Source organism: Mercurialis annua, linkage group LG3 (assembly GCF_937616625.2).
Source record: "Mercurialis annua linkage group LG3, ddMerAnnu1.2, whole genome shotgun sequence".
Taxonomy (NCBI): domain Eukaryota; kingdom Viridiplantae; phylum Streptophyta; class Magnoliopsida; order Malpighiales; family Euphorbiaceae; genus Mercurialis; species Mercurialis annua.
In genome coordinates this window covers 16,313,111-16,340,300 of record NC_065572.1, presented here as the reverse complement: position 1 = coordinate 16,340,300, position 27,190 = coordinate 16,313,111, and the positions used below count along the sequence as shown (strand labels likewise).

General features: G+C 39.9%; 1 protein-coding gene and 35 non-coding genes across 36 annotated transcripts; all 36 read left to right on the top strand.

The window, feature by feature from the left end:
• Positions 1-1,557: 1,557 nt before the first annotated feature.
• On the top strand, positions 1,558-2,601 carry LOC126672374 (uncharacterized). Its single transcript, XM_050366325.1, has one exon. It carries the CDS (start codon positions 1,558-1,560, stop codon positions 2,599-2,601), a length of 1,044 nt encoding a protein of 347 aa, XP_050222282.1.
• A 13,214-nt stretch (positions 2,602-15,815) lies between these two features.
• On the top strand, positions 15,816-15,934 carry LOC126675921 (5S ribosomal RNA). The gene has a single exon (XR_007640106.1). It is a non-coding gene; the product is annotated as a 5S ribosomal RNA (ribosomal RNA).
• Positions 15,935-16,147: 213 nt separating this feature from the next.
• LOC126675784 (5S ribosomal RNA) lies at positions 16,148-16,266 on the top strand. The gene has a single exon (XR_007639977.1). It is a non-coding gene; the product is annotated as a 5S ribosomal RNA (ribosomal RNA).
• Positions 16,267-16,486: 220 nt separating this feature from the next.
• Positions 16,487-16,605, top strand: LOC126675662 (5S ribosomal RNA). The gene has a single exon (XR_007639861.1). It is a non-coding gene; the product is annotated as a 5S ribosomal RNA (ribosomal RNA).
• Positions 16,606-16,818: 213 nt separating this feature from the next.
• Positions 16,819-16,936, top strand: LOC126675908 (5S ribosomal RNA). Its single transcript, XR_007640094.1, has one exon. It is a non-coding gene; the product is annotated as a 5S ribosomal RNA (ribosomal RNA).
• A 215-nt stretch (positions 16,937-17,151) lies between these two features.
• LOC126675615 (5S ribosomal RNA) lies at positions 17,152-17,270 on the top strand. Its single transcript, XR_007639817.1, has one exon. It is a non-coding gene; the product is annotated as a 5S ribosomal RNA (ribosomal RNA).
• Positions 17,271-17,478: 208 nt separating this feature from the next.
• Positions 17,479-17,597, top strand: LOC126675808 (5S ribosomal RNA). The gene has a single exon (XR_007639999.1). It is a non-coding gene; the product is annotated as a 5S ribosomal RNA (ribosomal RNA).
• Positions 17,598-17,803: 206 nt separating this feature from the next.
• Positions 17,804-17,922, top strand: LOC126675656 (5S ribosomal RNA). Its single transcript, XR_007639856.1, has one exon. It is a non-coding gene; the product is annotated as a 5S ribosomal RNA (ribosomal RNA).
• Positions 17,923-18,134: 212 nt separating this feature from the next.
• On the top strand, positions 18,135-18,253 carry LOC126675793 (5S ribosomal RNA). The gene has a single exon (XR_007639985.1). It is a non-coding gene; the product is annotated as a 5S ribosomal RNA (ribosomal RNA).
• A 211-nt stretch (positions 18,254-18,464) lies between these two features.
• LOC126675655 (5S ribosomal RNA) lies at positions 18,465-18,583 on the top strand. Its single transcript, XR_007639855.1, has one exon. It is a non-coding gene; the product is annotated as a 5S ribosomal RNA (ribosomal RNA).
• A 212-nt stretch (positions 18,584-18,795) lies between these two features.
• Positions 18,796-18,914, top strand: LOC126675792 (5S ribosomal RNA). The gene has a single exon (XR_007639984.1). It is a non-coding gene; the product is annotated as a 5S ribosomal RNA (ribosomal RNA).
• Positions 18,915-19,125: 211 nt separating this feature from the next.
• LOC126675654 (5S ribosomal RNA) lies at positions 19,126-19,244 on the top strand. The gene has a single exon (XR_007639854.1). It is a non-coding gene; the product is annotated as a 5S ribosomal RNA (ribosomal RNA).
• Positions 19,245-19,456: 212 nt separating this feature from the next.
• LOC126675791 (5S ribosomal RNA) lies at positions 19,457-19,575 on the top strand. Its single transcript, XR_007639983.1, has one exon. It is a non-coding gene; the product is annotated as a 5S ribosomal RNA (ribosomal RNA).
• A 211-nt stretch (positions 19,576-19,786) lies between these two features.
• Positions 19,787-19,905, top strand: LOC126675691 (5S ribosomal RNA). The gene has a single exon (XR_007639889.1). It is a non-coding gene; the product is annotated as a 5S ribosomal RNA (ribosomal RNA).
• Positions 19,906-20,118: 213 nt separating this feature from the next.
• LOC126675673 (5S ribosomal RNA) lies at positions 20,119-20,237 on the top strand. Its single transcript, XR_007639872.1, has one exon. It is a non-coding gene; the product is annotated as a 5S ribosomal RNA (ribosomal RNA).
• Positions 20,238-20,450: 213 nt separating this feature from the next.
• Positions 20,451-20,569, top strand: LOC126675782 (5S ribosomal RNA). Its single transcript, XR_007639975.1, has one exon. It is a non-coding gene; the product is annotated as a 5S ribosomal RNA (ribosomal RNA).
• A 215-nt stretch (positions 20,570-20,784) lies between these two features.
• Positions 20,785-20,903, top strand: LOC126675614 (5S ribosomal RNA). The gene has a single exon (XR_007639816.1). It is a non-coding gene; the product is annotated as a 5S ribosomal RNA (ribosomal RNA).
• A 213-nt stretch (positions 20,904-21,116) lies between these two features.
• Positions 21,117-21,235, top strand: LOC126675859 (5S ribosomal RNA). The gene has a single exon (XR_007640047.1). It is a non-coding gene; the product is annotated as a 5S ribosomal RNA (ribosomal RNA).
• A 215-nt stretch (positions 21,236-21,450) lies between these two features.
• On the top strand, positions 21,451-21,569 carry LOC126675730 (5S ribosomal RNA). Its single transcript, XR_007639926.1, has one exon. It is a non-coding gene; the product is annotated as a 5S ribosomal RNA (ribosomal RNA).
• Positions 21,570-21,775: 206 nt separating this feature from the next.
• LOC126675612 (5S ribosomal RNA) lies at positions 21,776-21,894 on the top strand. The gene has a single exon (XR_007639815.1). It is a non-coding gene; the product is annotated as a 5S ribosomal RNA (ribosomal RNA).
• Positions 21,895-22,107: 213 nt separating this feature from the next.
• Positions 22,108-22,225, top strand: LOC126675860 (5S ribosomal RNA). The gene has a single exon (XR_007640048.1). It is a non-coding gene; the product is annotated as a 5S ribosomal RNA (ribosomal RNA).
• A 215-nt stretch (positions 22,226-22,440) lies between these two features.
• LOC126675687 (5S ribosomal RNA) lies at positions 22,441-22,559 on the top strand. The gene has a single exon (XR_007639885.1). It is a non-coding gene; the product is annotated as a 5S ribosomal RNA (ribosomal RNA).
• Positions 22,560-22,767: 208 nt separating this feature from the next.
• On the top strand, positions 22,768-22,886 carry LOC126675821 (5S ribosomal RNA). The gene has a single exon (XR_007640011.1). It is a non-coding gene; the product is annotated as a 5S ribosomal RNA (ribosomal RNA).
• Positions 22,887-23,092: 206 nt separating this feature from the next.
• On the top strand, positions 23,093-23,211 carry LOC126675865 (5S ribosomal RNA). Its single transcript, XR_007640053.1, has one exon. It is a non-coding gene; the product is annotated as a 5S ribosomal RNA (ribosomal RNA).
• A 206-nt stretch (positions 23,212-23,417) lies between these two features.
• On the top strand, positions 23,418-23,536 carry LOC126675757 (5S ribosomal RNA). Its single transcript, XR_007639951.1, has one exon. It is a non-coding gene; the product is annotated as a 5S ribosomal RNA (ribosomal RNA).
• Positions 23,537-23,751: 215 nt separating this feature from the next.
• Positions 23,752-23,870, top strand: LOC126675841 (5S ribosomal RNA). The gene has a single exon (XR_007640030.1). It is a non-coding gene; the product is annotated as a 5S ribosomal RNA (ribosomal RNA).
• A 206-nt stretch (positions 23,871-24,076) lies between these two features.
• LOC126675840 (5S ribosomal RNA) lies at positions 24,077-24,195 on the top strand. The gene has a single exon (XR_007640029.1). It is a non-coding gene; the product is annotated as a 5S ribosomal RNA (ribosomal RNA).
• Positions 24,196-24,401: 206 nt separating this feature from the next.
• Positions 24,402-24,519, top strand: LOC126675879 (5S ribosomal RNA). The gene has a single exon (XR_007640066.1). It is a non-coding gene; the product is annotated as a 5S ribosomal RNA (ribosomal RNA).
• Positions 24,520-24,734: 215 nt separating this feature from the next.
• LOC126675571 (5S ribosomal RNA) lies at positions 24,735-24,853 on the top strand. The gene has a single exon (XR_007639774.1). It is a non-coding gene; the product is annotated as a 5S ribosomal RNA (ribosomal RNA).
• Positions 24,854-25,061: 208 nt separating this feature from the next.
• On the top strand, positions 25,062-25,180 carry LOC126675864 (5S ribosomal RNA). Its single transcript, XR_007640052.1, has one exon. It is a non-coding gene; the product is annotated as a 5S ribosomal RNA (ribosomal RNA).
• Positions 25,181-25,386: 206 nt separating this feature from the next.
• On the top strand, positions 25,387-25,505 carry LOC126675611 (5S ribosomal RNA). Its single transcript, XR_007639814.1, has one exon. It is a non-coding gene; the product is annotated as a 5S ribosomal RNA (ribosomal RNA).
• A 213-nt stretch (positions 25,506-25,718) lies between these two features.
• Positions 25,719-25,837, top strand: LOC126675694 (5S ribosomal RNA). Its single transcript, XR_007639892.1, has one exon. It is a non-coding gene; the product is annotated as a 5S ribosomal RNA (ribosomal RNA).
• Positions 25,838-26,043: 206 nt separating this feature from the next.
• Positions 26,044-26,162, top strand: LOC126675810 (5S ribosomal RNA). Its single transcript, XR_007640001.1, has one exon. It is a non-coding gene; the product is annotated as a 5S ribosomal RNA (ribosomal RNA).
• A 206-nt stretch (positions 26,163-26,368) lies between these two features.
• On the top strand, positions 26,369-26,487 carry LOC126675609 (5S ribosomal RNA). The gene has a single exon (XR_007639812.1). It is a non-coding gene; the product is annotated as a 5S ribosomal RNA (ribosomal RNA).
• A 206-nt stretch (positions 26,488-26,693) lies between these two features.
• Positions 26,694-26,811, top strand: LOC126675930 (5S ribosomal RNA). Its single transcript, XR_007640115.1, has one exon. It is a non-coding gene; the product is annotated as a 5S ribosomal RNA (ribosomal RNA).
• A 213-nt stretch (positions 26,812-27,024) lies between these two features.
• Positions 27,025-27,143, top strand: LOC126675711 (5S ribosomal RNA). Its single transcript, XR_007639908.1, has one exon. It is a non-coding gene; the product is annotated as a 5S ribosomal RNA (ribosomal RNA).
• The last annotated feature ends 47 nt before the right edge of the window (positions 27,144-27,190 follow it).

The following is a 27,190-nucleotide window of genomic DNA, read 5'->3' as shown; positions in this document are numbered from 1 at the left end:
ACTGACTTTAGCATCGGAGAGTTAATCGGACAACCACCGTCCAGTTAGCTTCTACCCTGTTTTGCAGGTCTCATTCACCGGATCACAAGGAAGCCTCCATCAATTGCCGCCGTCTGTGGGAAAAGCTTAACCAACTTCAAAATTGAAGGAGCTTTTCTGAACACAAAACAAATATTATTAAAGAAGATGACTTCTGAAGGAATGAACCTAAAAGACAAACAGCCAATGGACCCCAAAAATACACCGGAGATCATTAATGTTACTGAAGACGGGATGCACAGCTCTGCTGGGAAGAGTGACGCCGGAAGGACCTCTCTTTCTACTCCCTAGTATCAGACTAACCCGATGAGAGGAAGCAATCCAATTTCTTTCAATCTAGGAACTGATGAAGAACAAACGCCAGGCATGGCAGCGCAAGACATGTACAGCGATATGCTGAAAAAAGTGCTAGAATCCGTCCAGGCAAATTGGACAGGTTAGCCAACGAAGCCAAAAGGACAAACGACAGACATGATGAAACAATGAAGATCCTAAGGGAAAACTTCAGCCCAACTTCTACTAGACGAAGAGAGAGAACAGAAAACCCAGAGCCAGGCCGTCAGGGACCAGCCAGAGAAAGAAGGGAAAAAAAACAAAGCAAAAAACGAAGAGAGAAATGAAGGAAGGCATGAAGAGAGAAACCAAGGAAGAAATGAAGGGAGAAACGAAGAAGAAGAAAGCCCAGAGAACCATGAGCATGAAAAAGATGATTATGAAGAAGAAAATCCAAGAGAAACGCCCAGAAACGGTGCAAACCAGGATGACGCCCAAAGCGGGCTCAACTCCAAAAGAGAAGAGAGAAGGGAGAAAGAAAAAGAAGATGCGCCACCGAACAGCAAAAGACAGGACAAAGACGCAGGAAAAGCACAATCAAAGAAAAAACACCCGGAAGGAGAGGGCGAATCCTCGGAATCGCCCCAAAAAAGTAAAGCTACGTACGTTGTAGAAGAGGACCTGGAGGAAAAGATCACTAAGGCATTGAAAAAGCTCAAATCTGAAGAGCATGACATAGACGACCTTAGGTTGAAAGTTTTGCTTCTTTCAGCCGATATAATGGAGGAGATCCCATATAACATGAAATTGCCAACTTTGCCAACCTTCAATGGAGAAGGAGATAAGAGGGACCATACGTATAGATTTACAGCCACCATGGGACTGTTAAGCGTATCAGACGCGATCCTGTGACGAGTGTTCCCAACCACTCTCACAGGGACCGCCCAAAGATGGTATAACAAGCTCAAATCAGTGTCGATCAAGAGCTTCGCCTCTCTATCGACGTAATTTCTCAGCAGACACCTCACTAACATACCGTTGAAAACGACCACCAACATCCTAAGGTCGTGTATTCAGGAATAAGGAGAAATACTAAGAAGCTATATCGAGCGATTCAACAAAGAAGCTATGGAGATAGACAACTTGAATGTCAATATAGCAACTGAAGCACTGCGAGAAGGAACCCGGTCCAACAAGTTAGTGGACAAATTGCTGGTTAACAAACCCACAACTTTCTCAAACCTGATGGGCATAGCCCAAAAATATTTTGAGATGGACGAAGGTCGTAGGGTCATTCGTGGGAAAGAGGCAAAGGGGAAAGAGTTAAACAAAAAACCCAAGGAAAAGTCGAAATCAAACTCGGAAGATAGGAGAGGAAGGCCTGAGGAGAGCAGACGATTCGCCCCCCAAGAAAGGTACGAACCGAGATATGACCCCCGAGATGATGAACAAAACTTTACACCGCTTAACACCAGCAGGACCAACGTCCTCATGTGGATTAAAGAAAACGTCAAGAATGTGGTATGGTCACCTAAGATGAAAGCTGAAATCAGAGATACAAGGAAATACTGCAAGTTTCACGAGGATTGCGGGCATGAGATAGATGGGTGCCGAGACCTAAAATTCGAAATCGAAAGAATGATAGATGCAGGCGAGCTAAGGAAGTTTGTAGCTCAGAAAATGAAAAGCAGTGATAAAAGAGAGAAAAGGAGCAGAGACGACAAAGGAAAAGAAAAAGAAAAGGAGAGGCCGTCAAAGATTTTGGGAACCATACATATGATCAACGGAGGAGGGTACAATAGTTCAACAATCAGGAGAAAACAAAGAAGAGAAGTAATGACCATAAGAGAAACCCACATGCTACTAGTGATCTCCGACGTTGAGGATTACGAGCATGGGAAAGTGCCCCATAATGATGCCTTGGTGGTGACAACCATCATTGAAAACTGGAACATGGAGCGAATTCTTATTGATGAAGGAAGTGCGGTAAATCTGATGACAAATGTAGCATATAAGATGCTAGGAGGAACCGCATCAAGGTTGCGTCGAGTACCGATCCCGCTATCCGGACTCGGTGGCCCCTCTATCAACCCACTAGGTGCAGTCTCACTAGAAGTCATTATCGGCCCGGAGAGGGGAATTAACAAGAAGTTCATGTCACTATTCAACATAGTGGACATGGAACTAACATACAATGCCATCCTAGGAAGACCCTTCCTCCATGATTATGCTGCAGTAACCAGCATAAGAGCACTAGCAATGAAAGTACCAACGCGAAGGGAGTTGTAACACTGAGAGGAGACCAAAGCATCGCCAAAAAATGCTACGACGAGTCCGTTGTAGATCTCCAAGAAAGAAAGACAGAGAAGAAAGAAGAATAGAGGAAGAAAAATGACCCATCGCTAGTAAAGATTTTATATCTTACCCGATGGTCTCACAACTATCTTTAAATATTTTACGCAGTTATTAAATCAATAAAGTTCAATTTTGCTACTACGTGATTGGCCAAACGCGATAAAAAAAGAACCGGAAAATAAAGAAAAGAACCAAAGATAAGAGTTCTTATTAAAATAAAACAAAGGAGAAACAATAAAAATTGAGTTTAGATTAACTCAAACATGGCGAAACACCCAAAATAAGAGTTTAGATTAACTTGAGCAAGGCAAATCGCCAAAATAAGAGTTTAGATTAACTCGAACAAGGCGAAACGCCAGAATAAGAGTTTAGATTAACTCTCTAGGCAAAAATGCCAATCATAGAGTTTAACTTGACTCTAAATAAAATATAAATCGACTCAGAAAATATCAAGAACGTCTTTAGAAGACCAACTCCCAGAAATACGAAAAAAGTCATAGACGAACGAATCAGGCGAAATCCAAAGCAATAAATAAAAATAAAGCAAACATTCGAATCAACAATGGAGAAAAAAGAGATATATTCATAAACAAATCAAAATTACAAAAGATGAGACTACCTGTCTTATACAAATAAGGCGAAAGCCAAAAGGGAAATTAAAATCTACTTTTTTAACAAGCGATCCTTCGAAATCTTCTCAAGCAGGTCACGAGCGATGACTTGGGGATCCAATCCATTAACGCCAGATAAATCAATGTTTGGATTCTGCTCCAGGAGTTTCTTCCCAATGGCGAGACGATACTCGCTGATTAAAGTAGAATAAAAAGCTTTTGTGTCGAGCAGACGAATATGAAGATTATCCATCTCGGTCCTCAGCTTATTCCGCTCTTCACCAACATAAGTATTCACCCTAATGAGCTCCTTAATCTCCCGAGTCAGATCATCAGTTTTCTTCTCGGTCACTGTGACCTGGCGATTATTAATAGCATCTTGAGCCTTCAGCTGCAGAAGAAGTGAATCATGCTCTTCCAGCAAAGCCTTCATCTTCGCCCTTTTAGATTCGGATTTCGCCAAGAGAGAGGTGAGACGCTCAACTTCCTCCTCGGTACATTGCCGGCGGTCATTCAATACCAGCACGGATTGAAGGGCCTACAGTTAAAAATTAAATAAATAAGTTACCACGGAAAAATCAACAAAACAAAAGGTGAAAAATAAAAACCAACTTACCGAGAAGCCATGGAAGCAAGCAATGTCCGAAAGCTCATGACCGGGCTTAGAAGAAAACCAAGTAATATCATCAGGAATCGCCAGACTCCTGATGTACTCAGCAACAACCCGAGGGTTCAGCAGACTGGCCGGGTCATGACCCTCAACCCATTCTGCCAACTTTGGGGCGGACGAAGATTTACCAGGAAGACTTTCCTTTGAAGGAGACTCCTCATCAACCCGACGTCTCTTCCGAGATGGCGAATCTACAGGACTTCGACTTGTGGAAACTTTCTCTGGATCCAGGACAATCGCCTTGTCCAAATCTACTACCTCCACCCCTTCAGGAAGATTCACTGGAGCTAGGGGGAATAGAAACCGCAATCTCATCGTTCAAGGGTTATTCAACCGCATCATCCTCTGACACGACGACTATTCCGTCACCGACAAGTAAAATCGCCCCAGCAGGAACCAAAGCAACTTGAACCTCATCTTCAAGAACTGGCTCGGCAGCAACATCTACTTCGGGACCGCCCATTGGAACGTCCAAATCTACTTTAAAGCCGGAAATCAAATCATCAGATGAAGAATAGATCCTACAAAGAAAAGGAGAATGACAAAGTGAGAAATACATACCTTCAAGAAACGTACAATGAAGATCCGCCAAGCCACGTGAGGGATCCTCTAAAGGGAGCCATCGACATCGAATGTGACTATTAACTAAAACATCTAAAATCGGACCCTGGAAAATACTATGAAATGACAAATCAAAAGCAAGAATAGACTCGGACAAGCTCAAAGGAGATGGATAATTTTGAACCCGATAAATAGAGAAACCATCTGAAAAATGAAGAAAGGCGAAGTTATGATATACTATGAAGAAATGCCTCCGCCAATCGTTATCTAAACACGACAAATAAATGCGAGATCGACCTTTCCTACCGAGGGCAAAAATAAAGCAACTATCACAACTTCTCAACTCTATAAAATGATAAAAAAACGTTAAGAGAGGGGGATTGACCCCAAAGCCTACATGCCTCTACGAAAGCAAGAATAACTCTAATGGTACCAGGGTAAAGTTGACTTATGGTGATCCTCAAATCTCTACACAACTCCACTAAGAAAGGGTCTAACGGTATCCTAAGACCAGCAGCGAATTGTTCTTCAAAAACAATCCCCCTTTAAGACGAACCCGGAGACCCAAAGGCAGGTTCATGAGCACCAGGCAACTTGACTCTATAGTCAGATGGGAAATTATACTTAAAATAAATATCTAGAACTTCGTCTTTATAAAAACACGAATCAGCAATGGCCATAGCAGCATACTCGGTTTTTGCCCTTCTAGGCGCCATCTCAGAACAACGCAATACAAACAGGAATTATCCAAAAATTGACAAAGAACAAGATTAAACAAAGGAAGTAACCAAGAACACCAAGAACACTAAAAGAAGCTTACCCAGAATATTTAAAACAACAAGAAATCAGAAAATACAAAAGAAGCAAAAGAGTTGTTCTAAACCGCTAAATTCAACTAAAAGTACCTGAAATCTCAAACTGGAAGAATGAACAATCAAACGCAAGAAGATTGCAAGAAAACAAAAAGAATTTCGAAGAAGAAAAGGAAAGCTTTCAGAAATAAGTAAAAATGGAAGAAGAGACATGAACAGTTTAAATACGAGGAACAAGACGCGAACAAACATCAAGTTACAACAAAGAATCAACAAGGGACATGTGGAAAAGAAAAGAAAAATGGAAATCTTACTGGAAAAGTGAAATGATTCGCCATAATATAAAACGACTCAGCTCCAAAAGAGCTAAAATTTACAAAGGCATAAATACCAAGACTTCGGCTCACTTGTGGGGGTGCTAATGATGGACACCAAATCCTACCTTAACTATAATGGAGCCGAGTCACAGGAGATCCACTCTCAGACGATATCGGACTCCCGCAAGAAGAACCAAACATATAAGGAAGATGGCCGAATCCATAGGATCCGCCATGATACCATCCAACAAGATAAAGACCGAATCTCTGAGGACTCAGAGAAAGCGCGTCGACCCCGGGATTCGGATAGATTACTAGATCTACTACATAATCTCGAAGTATCTCTCCTATTTAGATACCAACCCCAACTTAGGAAGATAAGCTCTAACTTAGGAAGACGATACTATTTAGGAAGATGTTCCTAAATAGGACTCATGTCCAAATAAGGTAGATTACTCATAATCAGGGTCAAACCCTACAAAATATGATTAACTTTCCTACAACAACAATGCTAGGTATGCAATCATCTACTATAAAAGGAGCATGGGATATATGCCTAAACACATAACTACATTAATACACTCAAAACGCTGTTCAAAGCTCTAAACTGACTTTAGCATCGAAGAGTTAATCGGATAACCACCGTCAAGTTAGCTTTTATCCTGTTTTGCAAGTCTCATTCACCGGATCAGAAGGTAGCCTCCATCAATAACCAATTGGGAGAAGCCCTTTTAGTGAGGTAAGGAAGAAGATGGGTAAGCGATTCCCCTTTAATTGCATTGATCAGTTGGATGATAGTCAAATAAGCATGTAGTTGAATGAGACAGCAGGCGGGTTACACGTTCCACTGTGCGAAGATGTGAGGTGCAGGTGGTGATGATCACCCCAGGGTATGCGCTAGCGCCCTTAACAACCACAACCATTCTTTTTATTGATTAGACTCCTTATACGAGTTCTATGAAATTATATGGATGTTTATCCCTATTTTAAAACTTTTATTAGGAATCACGATAGGCATACTAATAATTGTACGATTAGAAAGAGAAATATCTGCAGGGATACAATAACATATTGGACCTGAATATGTTGGGCCCTACGTTTCTTATTTAAAATACAGTAATTTTACTAAATAATATAAAAGTTATATTAATAATTAAAAAAATTCTTAGATGTTACAATTATATTTTATTGCATTATGATGTAGAATTCATCTAATATTATATATATAGTTTCAAATTAATTTTAAAATAAATAGAAAAATAAATATAAAGAATTCTTATAAATATATAGAAAATTCATTTCAGTTAGACGAATTTTTAATGTTTTATTTTATTTTTTTCAAACATATAATATTAATTTTTTAGCCGCATCGATATACATATTACTTAAAACACATAAACAATTGAATTAAATATTAGATCAAGAAATAGAACCTGATTTAGAAACATCTATTTGTTCTTGATCATTTAATTTCATATGAATCTGAAATTATGATCTTCTTCCTTTGAATCTTAATCAGGAGATGACCCTATTCTCTTTATGTATTTATGTTTTTCCTGAACGTTAGGAGAAATCATATAATCGCTCTAATAATATTAAGAAAGGGACCTAATTATTTATACTGCTTAAGATATTGAATGGGCTTCCATCAAAGCCTGTTAAATCCAGCTCGCACTTTATCCTCCACACACAAATTAGAGCCCAGTCCTCTTTATTTTATAGTGGCCCATTAACAAATTATTTAAAACTCCAACACGTTTATCTTTTAATTCCATTTTTTGAGTAAATTACCGCGAGACTCCACAGATGTTATAATTCACAGTTTGATATTTTATTTTAAATCCAACGATTTGATACCTCACTTTTAATTTTGCAAACAATTCCAACCTACTGTTAAATTTGGGTAACAAATTGTTAATGAGATTAAAAATGAGGTACCAAATCGTTTTAAAATGAGGTATCAAATCGTTAATATCATTGAAATGAGGTACTAAATTCTTAACGTAAATGAAAGTGAGGTACTAAATTATTTGAAAGTGAATACTAAATTTTTAACAGAATTACTAAAAAGATTAATTGTTAACAGAATTAAAAGTGAGTTATCAAATTATTTAATTTTTAAATAAAAGATATCAAATTATGAATTATAATATATATGGTGGTCTTAAAATAATTTCCTCTTTGTTTGTTCATGTCAGAACTTGACAATATCCTTTCTTTAATGATAAAATTTCACAAATTAAACAATTTTATCGTTTTTGCAGATGAAAATAATGGGAAAATGGGAATTTTGTCTAGAAGTAAAAGCTTTTTTATGTTTATGACCAGATATAACAGAAAGTTACATTTTGTTATGGCCAGATAATTATAAAAGGTTATACTATTTATAAAAAAAATTATAAAAATTAAATATTTTAATTTTAGGATTAATGTCATAAAAATTCACAAATTTTACACGTTTTCTCATTTTAATCACGCAGTTTAAATTTTCTCATTTTCATACACGAACTACTATTTTTTCTCAAATTTGTGCACGGTGTTGCGGTGTCACGGCTCCATTGGTGTAATTCGCTGAGGTGGAGGTCATTTTACACCAATAATGAATGTCACCTCAGCACCGTGTATGAATTTGAGAAAAAGTGTTAGTTCGTGCATGAAAATGAGAAAATTTAAACTTTTTTTTGACTTTAACCCTTAATTTTACCCAATTTATCGTAAAATGCATAATTTCGTTTTAATTATGTTCAACTATATAATTTTATTTATCTGGCTCTGATGTGTGGTATTGCCACATCAGCGCCACGTAGGCGCCACATGAAAATCACGTAATTAGATATTATTAAAACAAAATCACGCGTTTAAAAAACAAATTAGATAAAATTAAAAAAATTAAACTTTTTTGTGAAATTGTTTTCAGAGGTTTCGGCTTTTCTATCATTTAACCTTTTTTAATTTACATCAGATATTATTATATCTATATATATACTATATATAGAAGCACGGATGGGAGGGACAGGCAAATTTACTGCTAAATAAAGGTTTTATAGTCATTAACTAATTAGTTATTTAATTAATCACTATTGTAATTAAAGTTCTAATTAGAATAGGTAGTTAAATTATCTCCAATTTAGTAATTAAATTGTCTCCAAATTAGTAGAAATACCTATTTTTTAGTTTGATTGAACTACAAAATTAAAATATTGTATTTGGTCAATATATTATTATTTAAATTTGTATCTTATTATTTTTAAAGATATTATGAATAAAATTAAGTTAATTATTTAATTATGTTTATTATAGAACCAAAAGAAAAATAAATTCGGTATGAAAAAAAATTTAATAATCGAATATATCAAATTTACTTTTACAAAAATTCTTAACTGATTTAGTATTAATTATAAATAAAAAATTAATATAATTATAATAAATATACAAATATATTTATTGACGAGTTATATTACGAGACATGTGCATAGCACGTAATTCGAACTAGTAATGATAAAAGTGTAGCATCAGTAGTGAAATATGTCCATGTTGATGTTTTATTAGCTAAAACTACAAACAAGTTTTTCATGATTAATATATTTATATTTAGTATGCGAGTGGAGTCTAATTTAAATGACTAAGCATTTTAAGTGTACTTTTAAAATTTCGACCTTAAATTTCAGCATAGCCGGTCTGGGCTGATTTAATATAATAATTTCTAACACCACCTAACTAGATTAAATATTATATCTGAAAATAAATATATATATATATATATAATATAAAAAAGAAATTATGATAAATTTAAATTTTTTAAATTATGTCGGTGGTGAAAAGTTGAGAGAGCAAAAGACCCACTACAAAGTTACTTTTGACCACCAATATCATTTTAGAGCCACCGAATTGAAGACTTTTTATCCAAAAAGAGTTATGATTTCACTATCAAAATTAAAAACTAAACTGGCTTTTTAAATACTTAATTATATCATTTATTAAAACGTTTATTGGACTTTTTCTAATTGACAATGGACTTGTGGTAAGTAGTCGGTGAGTTTGCCCCTCCAATCTTTGACTCCAACAAATTCTTGAATCCTCAATATTCCTCAGGTTTTTTGTTTCATTAATGGTAAGAAAACATGTTATTTCTTAATTAATTGTTGGTATATGGGTCGGGTCGCACATGACGGATTGACCCGAAATTACCCAATATGGGTTTGCATGGGAGAGTGTTCCAACCTTTATTGAAAGGTTGCAACTCCATGAAAGGTGGTAACTTATTAAAAAGTTACACCTATTCATGACACCCAATTGATGTTAATATATATGTATTATATTACATATCAAAAAAGATTGATTGAATCATAAAAACACTCTCTAAATATATACAATAAAGATAATACACAAGGTGGTGGATTATAAGTATTTTTCATAGTAAAAATACTTAAGACTTAGTGACATAAATCATTCAAACTTGTGGAATCAACAAGAGGTATGTATAGAACGATTCTATATTATTTCCGCATATTCCAACATTGTTATCAGAGCCTATAATGTTGATTTTCATGTTTTGTTTGATTGAAATTCATGATATTTTAAAAATGAATTTTTTATATTAAATGCATCATTATTTGCTATATTTTGTGTGATTTTTAAATGTCTAATTTCTGTGTTTCATGACGTATAATGAATATATTATTAAAGTATGTTGTGCAAGCTTTAAAACGGTATAGAGAACACGAAATTTGGATTAGTATAGTAAACGTTATGATGATTTAAAGTTAGATAGTTAAAAAATTCAATCTTGGAAATTTTGAAATTTTGTGTTTTTCCAGCAACTTTGACGTAATTTTTCGATCATTTTTATAACTGGTAATTCGGTAAAAATTACGTATTTGCAAAACTACGTAATGTCATCTTCAAAATGATATAAAGATCATCGAAAACGGATGTATGTAATGAAAGTTATGAATTTTTGAACATACCACCATGAAAAATCGAAATTTGGAAACTTTTCACTCAAACGGTGCAACTAGTGAAGATAAAGTGTGTTTTACACTCTCTTTAATGGACTTTGAGATTCACACCCATATTAAACGATGTCGGAATTGAAATCCGATTGCACCATTGAACTCAGAATAGCCATAAATGGGGGGATAGGAAAAATTTCGGCGACGGTATACGAAGGCACGGAGGCGCGTGTATTACACGCGCCACGCGCGACTGGGATTGGCTGCATAAGCAGCCAGCGTATTGAACAGCCCCACGCGCAGTGGAGGCGCATGGGGGCACGTGGAGACTCCTCCGGGGGTCGAAAAAATTCTGAAACACCACTGAAAAATTATAAATTTAATTTCTGAATTTTTCATATATTATTTATATTTTTTTAAAGTATATACTATTTAATTTGTATTTATTATTGAATATAAGTTAATAAATTTAAAATAAATTATTTTTAACAAAAAATTAAATATAGAAAAATATTTAATATATTTCAGAAACTATTTTAAATATTGTTGAGTTTCAGTGGGAGAAAAATATTTCTCTACCTATGTATTTTATTTTATTTTTATAATCATTTACTTGATTAAATGCAATTTTTTTTGAATTTTCAATTGGAAAATTTATAAAAAAATTGTATATAAATGTTGGAAAATTAATTTAATTTAATTTAATTTTCTAAACTTAAGTAATACCCCTATAATTTTTGGTGAATATTTTTTGAGTTATGTTGTGTATAAATTTTTTAAATTGGATTTTGAGATTTATTTTAATAAAAGTCTATTTTTCCTCAGATCTCTCATGAGAATTATGTCTTGTTTAAGGAGATTTGCGAGAATCGGAAAGTATAGGAGAGATCATTGGAACAAATGGGTTCCTGGCATGAGCAGAATTCAAAGAACTCCTATAGTTTTGAGGTCTCAAACGGGAAAAGATAGACTGCGATTATTGAAAATTAATCTCGCAAACTATAAGATGGAACCGAAAAGAGACATTATTGATCATATTATAATTGTTATTGGAATGCTTCAGACCATAACTCATAGTGGAGAAGTTTTAAGTAACAGGCAAAAGTATAAAGGCTTACGTAAGACACTTCCAGAGTATTTTCAACAGAAACTTGATAGTTTTTGGTCGAAAGAATTTAATGAAGATTTAAATCATTTTAGTAAAGATTCAAAAGACATGTTAAATGGAAAGACCAATATTTATGAAAGATTGGTCTATCTATTTTTAGATGATTATACTTGGAAGAATTTGAACAAGTCTTCGACTTTGCCTGTTAGCTCCACTTTAAGGACTTCTAGAAATCCAATTTCTAGCTATCCTTGGTTAAAGAATATGAGTTCTACCGTTTTGGATATGAAAAAGGTTGAAGAATCGATTCCTAGAACAGTTAAAGATGGATAGTATAATGTATTTTATTTTGGATTGTTGTTTTATTATATTTGTTGAAATATTTATGAATTATTTGTATATTATTCCAATAAATATTTTATGAAATAGGGCATTCTTTGATTGGTAGAATTTGTTGTTCTCATCTAAGAATAAAATGGTGCAAATTTAAATTAAGTTAAAGAAAATTTAACATTTGAATGATGAATTTGATTGGGGACATAGTGAACTTTTGGTTCTAGTTCATATGAATATATTTTTTTAACTTAGTTTGAAATTGCGACTAGATAAATATGATGATGTGTATGATTGCATAATAAATTAATTTTTACATTAAATGTGTCTCTTTATAGTTATTATTGAATTGAAATGGCTTCGAAAAACATCATAGCTAAGCTCAATAAGGGTGAAAAACTTAATGGTGACAATTATAACATATGGCATTTGAAAATGCATTATATACTTGAGGAGCAAGAAGCTCTCGATGCTGTTAATAATGCAATGGATGAACCAATTGATGAGGTCAATGTCAACGATGCGCAATTTAAGCGCGACATGGCTTCATACACTATTTGGAAGAAAAAGGATTCACCTGCAAGAGAAATCCTTAGAAGTTTCATGAATGATGATTTGGTGTATGAGTATCAGCAGTATTCTACTGCAAATGCCATGTGGGTTGCTTTGCGCGAGAAGTTTGGAGGAACTACTGTCTCCAAACTAAGGCAGTTGACTATCATATTCGACAATTATAAGAAAGTCCCTAATAAGTCAATGAAACAACATTTGAGGGATATGTCGAATATGATAATGGAGTTGAAATCAGCTGGACATAACCTCACTAATGAACAGCAAGTCCAAGCAGTCATTCGATCTTTGCCTAATAATTGGGAGCATATGAAAGTGAATATGACTCACAATGAAAATATTAAGACTTTTGGTGACATCGCGCGCCATTTAAAACTTGAGGATGAGCGCCTTGAGGCTGCTAAGCCTAATATTCAAGCATATGTTGCGGAATCTAGTTTCAAACAAGGTGGTAATAAGCGCAAGTGGTGTAAAAAGAGTTGGAAAAATAAAGGCAAAATGGATGTAGCTGGATTGGGACCAAAAGGTGGAAACAAGCACCAAAAGCGCAAAAGAGGAAAGCGCGGTGGCAAAAAGGATAAGACTAAGTCGGCCTGTTACAATTGTGGCAAAATGGGTCACTTTTCTCGTGAGTGCACTGAGCCTAAAAAGGTAATGTCTTATCTTACTTCTTCCAAAAGAAGTTTTATTTCTAAAGTTTTAGTTTCTAGTACTGTTTTGCTAACCGAATCTCATCCTATGTGGACTGTAGACTCAGGGGCAACCGACTATGTAGCTAGAGACAGAAATGAATTTGTGGAGTTTCGTTGAATTCCGAGTGGCTCTAAATGGATATATGTTGGCAACAACGCAAGAGTTGAATTCAAAGGAATTGGTACATGCAAATTGATTTTGCAAGAAGGCTGAATTCTTTATCTACATGATGTCCTTTATGCTCCTGAAATCCGACGAAATCTGGTCTCCGTTATTGCTTTGTTGAAATTAGGATTTGGTTTATATTTTCAAGATGATTATGTTAAGATTTCTAGTGGTAATTAGTATTATGGTTGTGGATTTATTGTGGATGGTTTTATGGTGTTGAACACCAAATGTTATTCTAATAATAGTGATGTTTGTTTTTCATTATTTTCTCAATCTAGCAATCATGATATGGATGCTTGTTTATGGCAATGCTAGATTAGGACATATTGGGCAAGACAGAATGAATAGATTGGCACGTGATGGTCTTTTAGGATCAAACACGAAATTCATTTTGCCCACTTGTGAGTTTTGCTTACAAGAAAAAACAACTAGAAAACCTTTTCGAACGGGTAAACGAGCTGAATTTCCTTTGCAACTTATACATTCAGACATTTGTGGACCAATGAATGTTAGAGCATGACATGGTGCTTCATATTTCATTACCTTTATAGATGACTTCACTCGATATGGTCATGTCTATTTGATCTCCCATAAATCGGAAGCATTAGATTGCTCTAAAAAGTATTTAAATGAGGTCGAGAATCAATTAGATAAAACGGTTAAAGCCTTAAGAACTGATCGAGGTCGAGAGTATCTATCAGACCAATTTAAAGAATTGTGTGAAGAAAAAGGTATAATGAGGCAATTAACTACTCCTAGAACTCCGCAACAAAATGGTGTTGCCGAGCGGAGGAATAGAACGTTGCTTGAAATGGTTAGGTCCATGATGGCTCAAGCTAATCTCCCAGTTCATTTTTTTGGGTGATGCATTATTAACAGCAGCCTATGTACTTAACCGAGTACCTTCAAAATCAGTATCCTCAACACCTTATGAGTTATGGGCTAAAAAAAACCCAATTTGAGTGAGTTGCGTTCTTGGGGATCTGCAGCATACATTCTTGATTCTTCCCACAAATTTGGTAAATTAGGACCAAGAGGAAAGAAATGTATCTTTATTCGATACTCTGAAAACTCAAAAGGTTATGTTTTTATTGGTGAGGATAATGATGGAAGGAAAACTGAAATTGAGTCCAGAGATGTCACTTTCATTGAAGATAATTTTCCTACAAAGGAAAATATGGATAGAAATTATCATCTTTATGAGATTCAAGAAGAAGGAGAAGTTGATTTAAATCAACAAATAGTTGAACCTCAAAGTGAGGTACCTAATCTTATTTTTGATAGTGGGAGCACACAAGGGTTGCTTCACCCATCTCAATTGAATGGGAGAGTTGAGGAATCTGAACCAATTTCAATTGGTAAAGACGATAGTTCTCACTTACGAAGGAGTATACGTTCAAAAACTCCGAAAAGGCGTTTTGCTATAGAAAATGAAGCCTATATCGTTATTCCTACTGATGATAATGAACCCAAAACAATAAAGGAGGCACTTGAATGTCCTGCAAAGAAACAATGGAAAGTTGCATTGGAAGAAGAAATGAAATCTATGAAAGTAAATCAAGTTTGGAATTTGGTTGACTTACCGCATGGACGCAAAGCCATTGGAAAAAAATGGATTCTTAAAATAAAGCGTAAAGCGGATGGTTCCATTGATAGATATAAAGCTCGCTTGGTAGCAAAAGGTTATACTCAACAAGAGGGAATAGACTATGAGGAAACTTTTTCACCTATAGTCAAATTTTCCTCAATTCGCCTTATTTTGGCAATTGTGGCGAATTTAGATTTAGAATTGCATCAAATGGATGTTAAAACAGCTTTCCTTAATGGAGAACTAGATGAAGAAATCTACATGGAGCAGCCTGTAGGTTTCGTTGTTAAAGGTCAACAGCGCAAAGTATGCAAGCTCCAAAGATCAATTTATGGCCTGAAACAGTCATCGAGACAGTGGTACCTTAAATTTCACAAGGCTATTTTAACCTGTGATTTTAAGATGATTGAAGAAGACCACTGTGTTTACATCAAAAGATCTGAAGAAAAATTAGCAATTCTATGTCTTTATATTGATGATATTTTGATTGCTGGAAATAACAAAGAGTATGGGTGACCTCCTGGGAAGTCCTCGTGTTGCACCCCTTTTTTGCATTTATTCGGTCCGCGCCTGCATTTTCTGCTATTATTAGCGCCGAGAGATAAACAAAACGAGCAACGAGCAACGAGCAACTGCAAGTCAGGGACTAAACGGGAAATAATGGAAAAAGTTCAGGGACCAAAACGTACTTTTAAAGATAGTTTTTATTTTGGTTGAATGAGTTTCAACGCAGCAGATATATACGATGATCGTGCAAGGTATGACGGGTGCGATCATACCAGAACTAATGCACCGGATCCCATCAGAACTCCGAAGTTTAACGTGCTTGGGCGAGAGCAGTACTAGGATTGGTGACCTCCTGGGAAGTCCTCGTGTTGCACCCTTTTTTTGCATTTTTGCGGTCCGCGCCTGCATTTTCTGCTATTATTAGCGCCGAGAGATAAACAAAACGAGCAGCGAGCAACTGCAAGTCAGGGACTAAACGGGAAATAAGGGAAAACGTTCAGGGACCAAAACGTACTTTTAAAGATAGTTTTTATTTTGGTTGAAAGAGTTGCAACGCAGCAGATATATACGATGATCGTGCAAGGTATGACGGGTGCGATCATACCAGCACTAATGCACCGGATCCCATCAGAACTCCGAAGTCAAACGTGCTTGGGAGAGAGCAGTACTAGGATGGGTGACCTCCTGGGAAGTCCTCGTGTTGCACCCCTTTTTTGCATTTTTGCGGTCCGCGCCTGCATTTTCTGCTATTATTAGCGCCGAGAGATAAACAAAACGAGCAACGAGCAACGAGCAACTGCAAGTCAGGGACTAAACGGGAAATAATGGAAAAAATTCAGGGACCAAAACGTACTTTTAAAGATAGTTTTTATTTTGGTTGAATGAGTTGCAACGTAGCAGATATATACGATGATCGTGCAAGGTATGACGGGTGCGATTATACCAGCACTAATGCACCGGATCCCATCAGAACTCCGAAGTCAAACGTGCTTGGGCGAGAGCAGTACTGGGATGGGTGACCTCCTGGGAAGTCCTCGTGTTGCACCCCTTTTTTGCATTTTTGCGGTCCGCGCCTGCATTTTCTGCTATTATTAGCGCCGAGAGATAAACGCAACGAGCAACGAGCAACTGCAAGTCAGGGACTAAACGGGAAATAATGGAAAACGTTCAGGGACCAAAATGTACTTTTAAAGATAGTTTTTATTTTGGTTGAATGAGTTGCAACGCAGCAGATATATACGATGATCGTGCAAGGTATGACGGGTGCGATCATACCAACACTAATGCACCAGATCCCATCAGAACTCCGAAGTTAAACGTGCTTGGGCGAGAGCTGTACTAGGATGGGTGACCTCCTGGGAATCTTCGTGTTGCACCCCTTTTTTGCATTTTTGCGGTCCGCGCCTGCATTTTCTGCTATTATTAGCACCGAGAGAAAAACGAGCAACGAGCAACGAGCAACTGCAAGTCAGGGACTAAACGGGAAATAATGGAAAACGTTCAGGGACCAAAACGTACTTTTAAAGATAGTTTTTATTTTGGTTGAATGAGTTGCAACGTAGCAGATATATACGATGATCGTGCAAGGTATGACGGGTGCGATCATACCAGCACTAATGCACCGGATCCCATCAGAACTCCGAAGTCAAACGTGCTTGGGCGAGAGCAGTACTGGGATGGGTGACCTCCTGGGAAGTCCTCGTGTTGCACCCCTTTTTTGCATTTTTGCGGTCCGCGCCTGCATTTTCTGCTATTATTAGCGCCGAGAGAAAAACGAGCAACGAGCAACTGCAAGTCAGGGACTAAACGGGAAATAATGGAAAACGTTCAGGGACCAAAACGTACTTTTAAAGATAGTTTTTATTTTGGTTGAATGAGTTGCAACGTAGCAGATATATACGATGATCGTGCAAGGTATGACGGGTGCGATCATACCAGCACTAATGCACCGGATCCCATCAGAACTACGAAGTCAAACGTGCTTGGGCGAGAGCAGTACTGGGATGGGTGACCTCCTGGGAAGTCCTCGTGTTGCACCCCTTTTTTACATTTTTGCGGTCCGCGCCTGCATTTTCTGCTATTATTAGCGCCGAGAGATAAACGCAACGAGCAACTGCAAGTCAGAGACTAAACGGGAAATAATGGAAAAAATTCAGGGACCAAAACGTACTTTTAAAGATAGTTTTTATTTTGGTTGAATGAGTTGCAACGCAGCAGATACATATGATGATCGTGCAAGGTATGACGGGTGCGATCATACCAGCACTAATGCACCGGATCCCATCAGAACTCCGAAGTCAAACGTGCTTGGGCGAGTGCAGTACTAGGATGGGTGACCTCCTGGGAAGTCCTCGTGTTGCACCCCTTTTTTGCATTTTTGCGGTCCGCGCCTGCATTTTCTGCTATTATTAGCGCCGAGAGATAAAAAAAAGAGCAACGAGCAACTGCAAGTCAGGGACTAAACGGGAAATAATGGAAAAAATTCAAGGACCAAAACGTACTTTTAAAGATAGTTTTTATTTTGGTTGAATGAGTTGCAACGCAGCAGATACATACGATGATCGTGCAAGGTATGACGGGTGCGATCATACCAGCACTAATGCACCGGATCCCATCGGAACTCCGAAGTCAAACGTGCTTGGGCGAGAGCAGTACTAGGATGGGCGACTTCCTGGGAAGTCCTCGTGTTGCACCCCTTTTTTGCATTTTTGCGGTCCGCGCCTGCATTTTCTGCTATTATTAGCGCTGAGAGATAAAAAACGAGCAACGAGCAACTGCAAGTCAGAGACTAAACGGGAAATAATGGAAAAAATTCAGGGACCAAAACGTACTTTTAAAGATAGTTTTTATTTTGGTTGAATGAGTTGCAACGCAGCAGATACATATGATGATCGTGCAAGGTATGACGGGTGCGATCATACCAGCACTAATGCACCGGATCCCATCAGAACTCCGAAGTCAAACGTGCTTGGGCGAGTGCAGTACTAGGATGGGTGACCTCCTGGGAAGTCCTCGTGTTGCACCCCTTTTTTGCATTTTTGCGGTCCGCGCCTGCATTTTCTGCTATTATTAGCGCCGAGAGATAAAAAAAAGAGCAACGAGCAACTGCAAGTCAGGGACTAAACGGGAAATAATGGAAAAAATTCAAGGACCAAAACGTACTTTTAAAGATAGTTTTTATTTTGGTTGAATGAGTTGCAACGCAGCAGATACATACGATGATCGTGCAAGGTATGACGGGTGCGATCATACCAGCACTAATGCACCGGATCCCATCGGAACTCCGAAGTCAAACGTGCTTGGGCGAGAGCAGTACTAGGATGGGCGACTTCCTGGGAAGTCCTCGTGTTGCACCCCTTTTTTGCATTTTTGCGGTCCGCGCCTGCATTTTCTGCTATTATTAGCGCTGAGAGATAAAAAACGAGCAACGAGCAACTGCAAGTCAGAGACTAAACGGGAAATAATGGAAAAAATTCAGGGACCAAAACGTACTTTTAAAGATAGTTTTTATTTTGGTTGAATGAGTTGCAACGCTGCAGATACATATGATGATCGTGCAAGGTATGACGGGTGCGATCATACCAGCACTAATGCACCGGATCCCATCAGAACTCCGAAGTCAAACGTGCTTGGGCGAGTGCAGTACTAGGATGGGTGACCTCCTGGGAAGTCCTCGTGTTGCACCCCTTTTTTGCATTTTTGCGGTCCGCGCCTGCATTTTCTGCTATTATTAGCGCCGAGAGATAAAAAAAAGAGCAACGAGCAACTGCAAGTCAGGGACTAAACGGGAAATAATGGAAAAAATTCAAGGACCAAAACGTACTTTTAAAGATAGTTTTTATTTTGGTTGAATGAGTTGCAACGCAGCAGATACATACGATGATCGTGCAAGGTATGACGGGTGCGATCATACCAGCACTAATGCACCGGATCCCATCGGAACTCCGAAGTCAAACGTGCTTGGGCGAGAGCAGTACTAGGATGGGCGACTTCCTGGGAAGTCCTCGTGTTGCACCCCTTTTTTGCATTTTTGCGGTCCGCGCCTGCATTTTCTGCTATTATTAGCGCTGAGAGATAAAAAACGAGCAACGAGCAACTGCAAGTCAGAGACTAAACGGGAAATAATGGAAAAAATTCAGGGACCAAAACGTACTTTTAAAGATAGTTTTTATTTTGGTTGAATGAGTTGCAACGCTGCAGATATATACGATGATCGTGCAAGGTATGACGGGTGCGATCATACCAGCACTAATGCACCGGATCCCATCAGAACTCCGAAGTTTAACGTGCTTGGGCGAGAGCAGTACTAGGATGGGTGACCTCCTGGGAAGTCCTCGTGTTGCACCCCTTTTTTGCATTTTTGCGGTCCGCGCCTGCATTTTCTGCTATTATTAGCGCCGAGAGATAAACAAAACGAGCAACGAGCAACTGCAAGTCAGGGACTAAACGGGAAATAATGGAAAAAGTTCAGGGACCAAAACGTACTTTTAAAGATAGTTTTTATTTTGGTTGAATGAGTTTCAACGCAGCAGATATATACGATGATCGTGCAAGGTATGACGGGTGCGATCATACCAGCACTAATGCACCGGATCCCATTAGAACTCCGAAGGTAAACGTGCTTGGGCGAGAGCAGTACTAGGATGGGTGACCTCCTGGGAATTCCTCGTGTTGCACCCCTTTTTTGCATTTTTGCGGTCCGCGCCTGCATTTTCTGCTATTATTAGCGCCGAGAGATAAACAAAACGAGCAACGAGCAACTGCAAGTCAGGGACTAAACAGGAAATAATGGAAAAAATTCAGGGACCAAAACGTACTTTTAAAGATAGTTTTTATTTTGGTTGAATGAGTTTCAACGCAGCAGATATATACGATGATCGTGCAAGGTATGACGGGTGCGATCATACCAGCACTAATGCACCGGATCCCATTAGAACTCCGAAGGTAAACGTGCTTGGGCGAGAGCAGTACTAGGATGGGTGACCTCCTGGAAATTCCTCGTATTGCACCCCTTTTTTGCATTTTTGCGGTCCGCGCCTGCATTTTCTGCTATTATTAGCGCCGAGAGAAAAACGAGCAACGAGCAACGAGCAACTGCAAGTCAGGGACTAAACGGGAAATAATGGAAAACGTTCAGGGACCAAAACGTACTTTTAAAGATAGTTTTTATTTTGGTTGAATGAGTTGCAACGTAGCAGATATATACGATGATCGTGCAAGGTATGACGGGTGCGATCATACCAGCACTAATGCACCGGATCCCATCAGAACTCCGAAGTCAAACGTGCTTGGGCGAGAGCAGTACTGGGATGGGTGACCTCCTGGGAAGTCCTCGTGTTGCACCCCTTTTTAGCATTTTTGCGGTCCGCGCCTGCATTTTCTGCTATTATTAGCGCCGAGAGATAAACGCAACGAGCAACGAGCAACTGCAAGTAAGGGACTAAACGGGAAATAATGGAAAACGTTCAGGGACCAAAACGTACTTTTAAAGATAGTTTTTATTTTGGTTGAATGAGTTGCAACGCAGCAGATATATACGATGATCGTGCAAGGTATGACGGGTGCCATCATACCAGCACTAATGCACCGGATCCCATTAGAACTCCGAAGTTAAACGTGCTTGGGCGAGAGTAGTACTGGGATGGGTGACTTCCTGGAAAGTCCTCGTGTTGCACCCCTTTTTTGCATTTTTGCGGTCCGCGCCTGCATTTTCTGCTATTATTAGCGCCGAGAGAAAAACGAGCAACGAGCAACGAGCAACTGCAAGTCAGGGACTAAACGGGAAATAATGGAAAAAGTTCAGGGACCAAAACGTACTTTTAAAGATAGTTTTTATTTTGGTTGAATGAGTTGCAACGCAGCAGATATATACGATGATCGTGCAAGGCATGACGGGCGCGATCATACCAGCACTAATGCACCGGATCCCATCAGAACTCCGAAGTCAAACGTGCTTGGGCGAGAGCAGTACTGGGATGGGTGACCTCCTGGGAAGTCCTCGTGTTGCACCCCTTTTTTGCATTTTTGCGGTCCGCGCCTGCATTTTCTGCTATTATTAGCGCCGAGAGATAAACGCAACGAGCAACTGCAAGTCAGGGACTAAACGGGAAATAATGGAAAACGTTCAGGGACCAAAACGTACTTTTAAAGATAGTTTTTATTTTGGTTGAATGAGTTGCAACGTAGCAGATATATACGATGATCGTGCAAGGTATGACGGGTGCGATCATACCAGCACTAATGCACCGGATCCCATCAGAACTCCGAAGTCAAACGTGCTTGGGCGAGAGCAGTACTGGGATGGGTGACCTCCTGGGAAGTCCTCGTGTTGCACCCCTTTTTTGCATTTTTGCGGTCCGCGCCTGCATTTTCTGCTATTATTAGCGCCGAGAGATAAACGCAACGAGCAACGAGCAACTGCAAGTCAGGGACTAAACGGGAAATAATGTAAAACGTTCAGGGACCAAAACGTACTTTTAAAGATAGTTTTTATTTTGGTTGAATGAGTTGCAACGCAGCAGATATATACGATGATCGTGCAAGGTATGACGGGTGCGATCATACCAACACTAATGCACCGGATCCCATCAGAACTCCGAAGTTAAACGTGCTTGGGCGAGAGCTGTACTAGGATGGGTGACCTCCTGGGAATCTTCGTGTTGCACCCCTTTTTTGAATTTTTGCGGTCCGCGCCTGCATTTTCTGCTATTATTAGCGCCGAGAGAAAAACGAGCAACGAGCAACGAGCAACTGCAAGTCAGGGACTAAACGGGAAATAATGGAAAACGTTCAGGCACCAAAACGTACTTTTAAAGATAGTTTTTATTTTGGTTGAATGAGTTGCAACGCAGCAGATATATACGATGATCGTGCAAGGTATGACGGGTGCGATCATACCAGCACTAATGCACCGGATCCCATCAGAACTCCGAAGTTAAACGTGCTTGGGCGAGAGTAGTACTGGGATGGGTGACCTCCTGGGAAGTCCTCGTGTTGCACCCCTTTTTTGCATTTTTGCGGTCCGCGCCTGCATTTTCTGCTATTATTAGCGCCGAGAGAAAAACGAGCAACGAGCAACTGCAAGTCAGGGACTAAACGGGAAATAATGGAAAAAGTTCAGGGACCAAAACGTACTTTTAAAGATAGTTTTTATTTTGGTTGAATGAGTTGCAACGCAGCAGATATATACGATGATCGTGCAAGGTATGACGGGTGCCATCATACCAGCACTAATGCACCGGATCCCATTAGAACTCCGAAGTTAAACGTGCTTGGGCGAGAGTAGTACTGGGATGGGTGACCTCCTGGGAAGTCCTCGTGTTTCACCCCTTTTTTGCATTTTTGCGGTCCGCGCCTGCATTTTCTGCTATTATTAGCGCCGAGAGATAAACGCAACGAGCAACTGCAAGTCAGGGACTAAACGGGAAATAATGGAAAACGTTCAGGGACCCAAACGTACTTTTAAAGATAGTTTTTATTTTGGTTGAATGAGTTGCAACGCAGCAGATATATACGATGATCGTGCAAGGCATGACGGGCGCGATCATACCAGCACTAATGCACCGGATCCCATCAGAACTCCGAAGTCAAACGTGCTTGGGCGAGAGCAGTACTGGGATGGGTGACCTCCTGGGAAGTCCTCGTGTTTCACCCCTTTTTTGCATTTTTGCGGTCCGCGCCTGCATTTTCTGCTATTATTAGCGCCGAGAGATAAACGCAACGAGCAACTGCAAGTCAGGGACTAAACGGGAAATAATGGAAAACGTTCAGGGACCAAAACGTACTTTTAAAGATAGTTTTTATTTTGGTTGAATGAGTTGCAACGCAGCAGATATATACGATGATCGTGCAAGGTATGACGGGTGCCATCATACCAGCACTAATGCACCGGATCCCATTAGAACTCCGAAGTTAAACGTGCTTGGGCGAGAGTAGTACTGGGATGGGTGACTTCCTGGGAAGTCCTCGTGTTGCACCCCTTTTTTGCATTTTTGCGGTCCGCGCCTGCATTTTCTGCTATTATTAGCGCCGAGAGAAAAACGAGCAACGAGCAACGAGCAACTGCAAGTCAGGGACTAAACGGGAAATAATGGAAAAAGTTCAGGGACCAAAACGTACTTTTAAAGATAGTTTTTATTTTGGTTGAATGAGTTGCAACGCAGCAGATATATACGATGATCGTGCAAGGCATGACGGGCGCGATCATACCAGCACTAATGCACCGGATCCCATCAGAACTCCGAAATCAAACGTGCTTGGGCGAGAGCAGTACTGGGATGGGTGACCTCCTGGGAAGTCCTCGTGTTGCACCCCTTTTTTGCATTTTTGCGGTCCGCGCCTGCATTTTCTGCTATTATTAGCGCCGAGAGATAAACGCAACGAGCAACTGCAAGTCAGGGACTAAACGGGAAATAATGGAAAACGTTCAGGGACCAAAACGTACTTTTAAAGATAGTTTTTATTTTGGTTGAATGAGTTGCAACGCAGCAGATATATACGATGATCGTGCAAGGCATGACGGGCGCGATCATACCAGCACTAATGCACCGGATCCCATCAGAACTCCGAAATCAAACGTGCTTGGGCGAGAGCAGTACTGGGATGGGTGACCTCCTGGGAAGTCCTCGTGTTGCACCCCTTTTTTGCATTTTTGCGGTCCGCGCCTGCATTTTCTGCTATTATTAGCGCCGAGAGATAAACGCAACGAGCAACTGCAAGTCAGGGACTAAACGGGAAATAATGGAAAACGTTGAGGGACCAAAACGTACTTTTAAAGATAGTTTTTATTTTGGTTGAATGAGTTGCAACGCAGCAGATATATACGATGATCGTGCAAGGTATGACGGGTGCCATCATACCAGCACTAATGCACCGGATCCCATTAGAACTCCGAAGTTAAACGTGCTTGGGCGAGAGCTGTACTAGGATGGGTGACCTCCTGGGAATCTTCGTGTTGCACCCCTTTTTTGCATTTTTGCGGTCCGCGCCTGCATTTCCTGCTATTATTAGCGCCGAGAGAAAAACGAGCAACGAGCAACGAGCAACTGCAAGTCAGGGACTAAACGGGAAATAATGGAAAACGTTCAGGCACCAAAACGTACTTTTAAAGATAGTTTTTATTTTGGTTGAATGAGTTGCAACGCAGCAGATATATACGATGATCGTGCAAGGTATGACGGGTGCGATCATACCAGCACTAATGCACCGGATCCCATCAGAACTCCGAAGTTAAACGTGCTTGGGCGAGAGTAGTACTGGGATGGGTGACCTCCTGGGAAGTCCTCGTGTTGCACCCCTTTTTTGCATTTTTGCGGTCCGCGCCTGCATTTTCTGCTATTATTAGCGCCGAGAGAAAAACGAGCAACGAGCAACTGCAAGTCAGGGACTAAACGGGAAATAATGGAAAAAGTTCAGGGACCAAAACGTACTTTTAAAGATAGTTTTTATTTTGGTTGAATGAGTTGCAACGCAGCAGATATATACGATGATCGTGCAAGGCATGACGGGCGCGATCATACCAGCACTAATGCACCGGATCCCATCAGAACTCCGAAGTCAAACGTGCTTGGGCGAGAGCAGTACTGGGATGGGTGACCTCCTGGGAAGTCCTCGTGTTTCACCCCTTTTTTGCATTTTTGCGGTCCGCGCCTGCATTTTCTGCTATTATTAGCGCCGAGAGATAAACGCAACGAGCAACTGCAAGTCAGGGACTAAACGGGAAATAATGGAAAACGTTCAGGGACCAAAACGTACTTTTAAAGATAGTTTTTATTTTGGTTGAATGAGTTGCAACGTAGCAGATATATACGATGATCGTGCAAGGTATGACGGGTGCGATCATACCAGCACTAATGCACCGGATCCCATCAGAACTCCGAAGTCAAACGTGCTTGGGCGAGAGCAGTACTGGGATGGGTGACCTCCTGGGAAGTCCTCGTGTTGCACCCCTTTTTTGCATTTTTGCGGTCCGCGCCTGCATTTTCTGCTATTATTAGCGCCGAGAGATAAACGCAACGAGCAACGAGCAACTGCAAGTCAGGGACTAAACGGGAAATAATGGAAAAAGTTCAGGGACCAAAACGTACTTTTAAAGATAGTTTTTATTTTGGTTGAATGAGTTGCAACGTAGCAGATATATACGATGATCGTGCAAGGTATGACGGGTGCGATCATACCAGCACTAATGCACCGGATCCCATCAGAACTCCGAAGTCAAACGTGCTTGGGCGAGAGCAGTACTGGGATGGGTGACCTACTGGGAAGTCCTCGTGTTGCACCCCTTTTTTGCATTTTTGCGGCCCGCGCCTGCATTTTCTGCTATTATTAGCGCCGAGAGATAAACGCAACGAGCAACTGCAAGTCAGGGACTAAACGGGAAATAATGGAAAACGTTCAGGGACCCAAACGTACTTTTAAAGATAGTTTTTATTTTGGTTGAATGAGTTGCAACGCAGCAGATATATACGATGATCGTGCAAGGCATGACGGGCGCGATCATACCAGCACTAATGCACCGGATCCCATCAGAACTCTGAAGTCAAACGTGCTTGGGCGAGAGCAGTACTGGGATGGGTGACCTCCTGGGAAGTCCTCGTGTTGCACCCCTTTTTTGCATTTTTGCGGTCCGCGCCTGCATTTTCTGCTATTATTAGCGCCGAGAGATAAACGCAACGAGCAACTGCAAGTCAGGGACTAAACGGGAAATAATGGAAAACGTTCAGGGACCAAAACGTACTTTTAAAGATAGTTTTTATTTTGGCTGAATGAGTTGCAACGTAGCATATATATACGATGATCGTGCAAGGTATGACGGGTGCGATCATACCAGCACTAATGCACCGGATCCCATCAGAACTCCGAAGTCAAACGTGCTTGGGCGAGAGCAGTACTGGGATGGGTGACCTCCTGGGAAGTCCTCGTGTTGCACCCCTTTTTTGCATTTTTGCGGTCCGCGCCTGCATTTTCTGCTATTATTAGCGCCGAGAGATAAACGCAACGAGCAACTGCAAGTCAGGGACTTAACGGGAAATAATGGAAAACGTTCAGGGACCAAAACGTACTTTTAAATATAGTTTTTATTTTGGTTGAATGAGTTGCAACGCAGCAGATATATACGATGATCGTGCAAGGTATGACGGGTGCGATCATACCATCACTAATGCACCGGATCCCATCAGAACTCCAAAGGTAAACGTGCTTGGGCGAGAGCAGTACTAGATGGGTGACCTCCTGGGAAGTCCTCGTGTTGCACCCCTTTTTTGCATTTTTGCGGTCTGCGCCTGCATTTTCTGCTATTATTAGCGCCGAGAGATAAACGCAACGAGCAACGAGCAACTGCAAGTCAGGGACTAAACGGGAAATAATGGAAAACGTTCAGGGACCAAAACATACTTTTAAAGATAGTTTTTATTTTGGTTGAATGAGTTGCAACGCAGCAGATATATACGATGATCGTGCAAGGTATGACGGGTGCGATCATACCAGCACTAATGCACCAGATCCCATCAGAACTCCGAAGTCAAACGTGCTTGGGCGAGAGCAGTACTGGGATGGGTGACCTCCTGGGAAGTCCTCGTGTTGCACCCCTTTTTTGCATTTTTGCGGTCTACGCCTGCATTTTCTGCTATTATTAG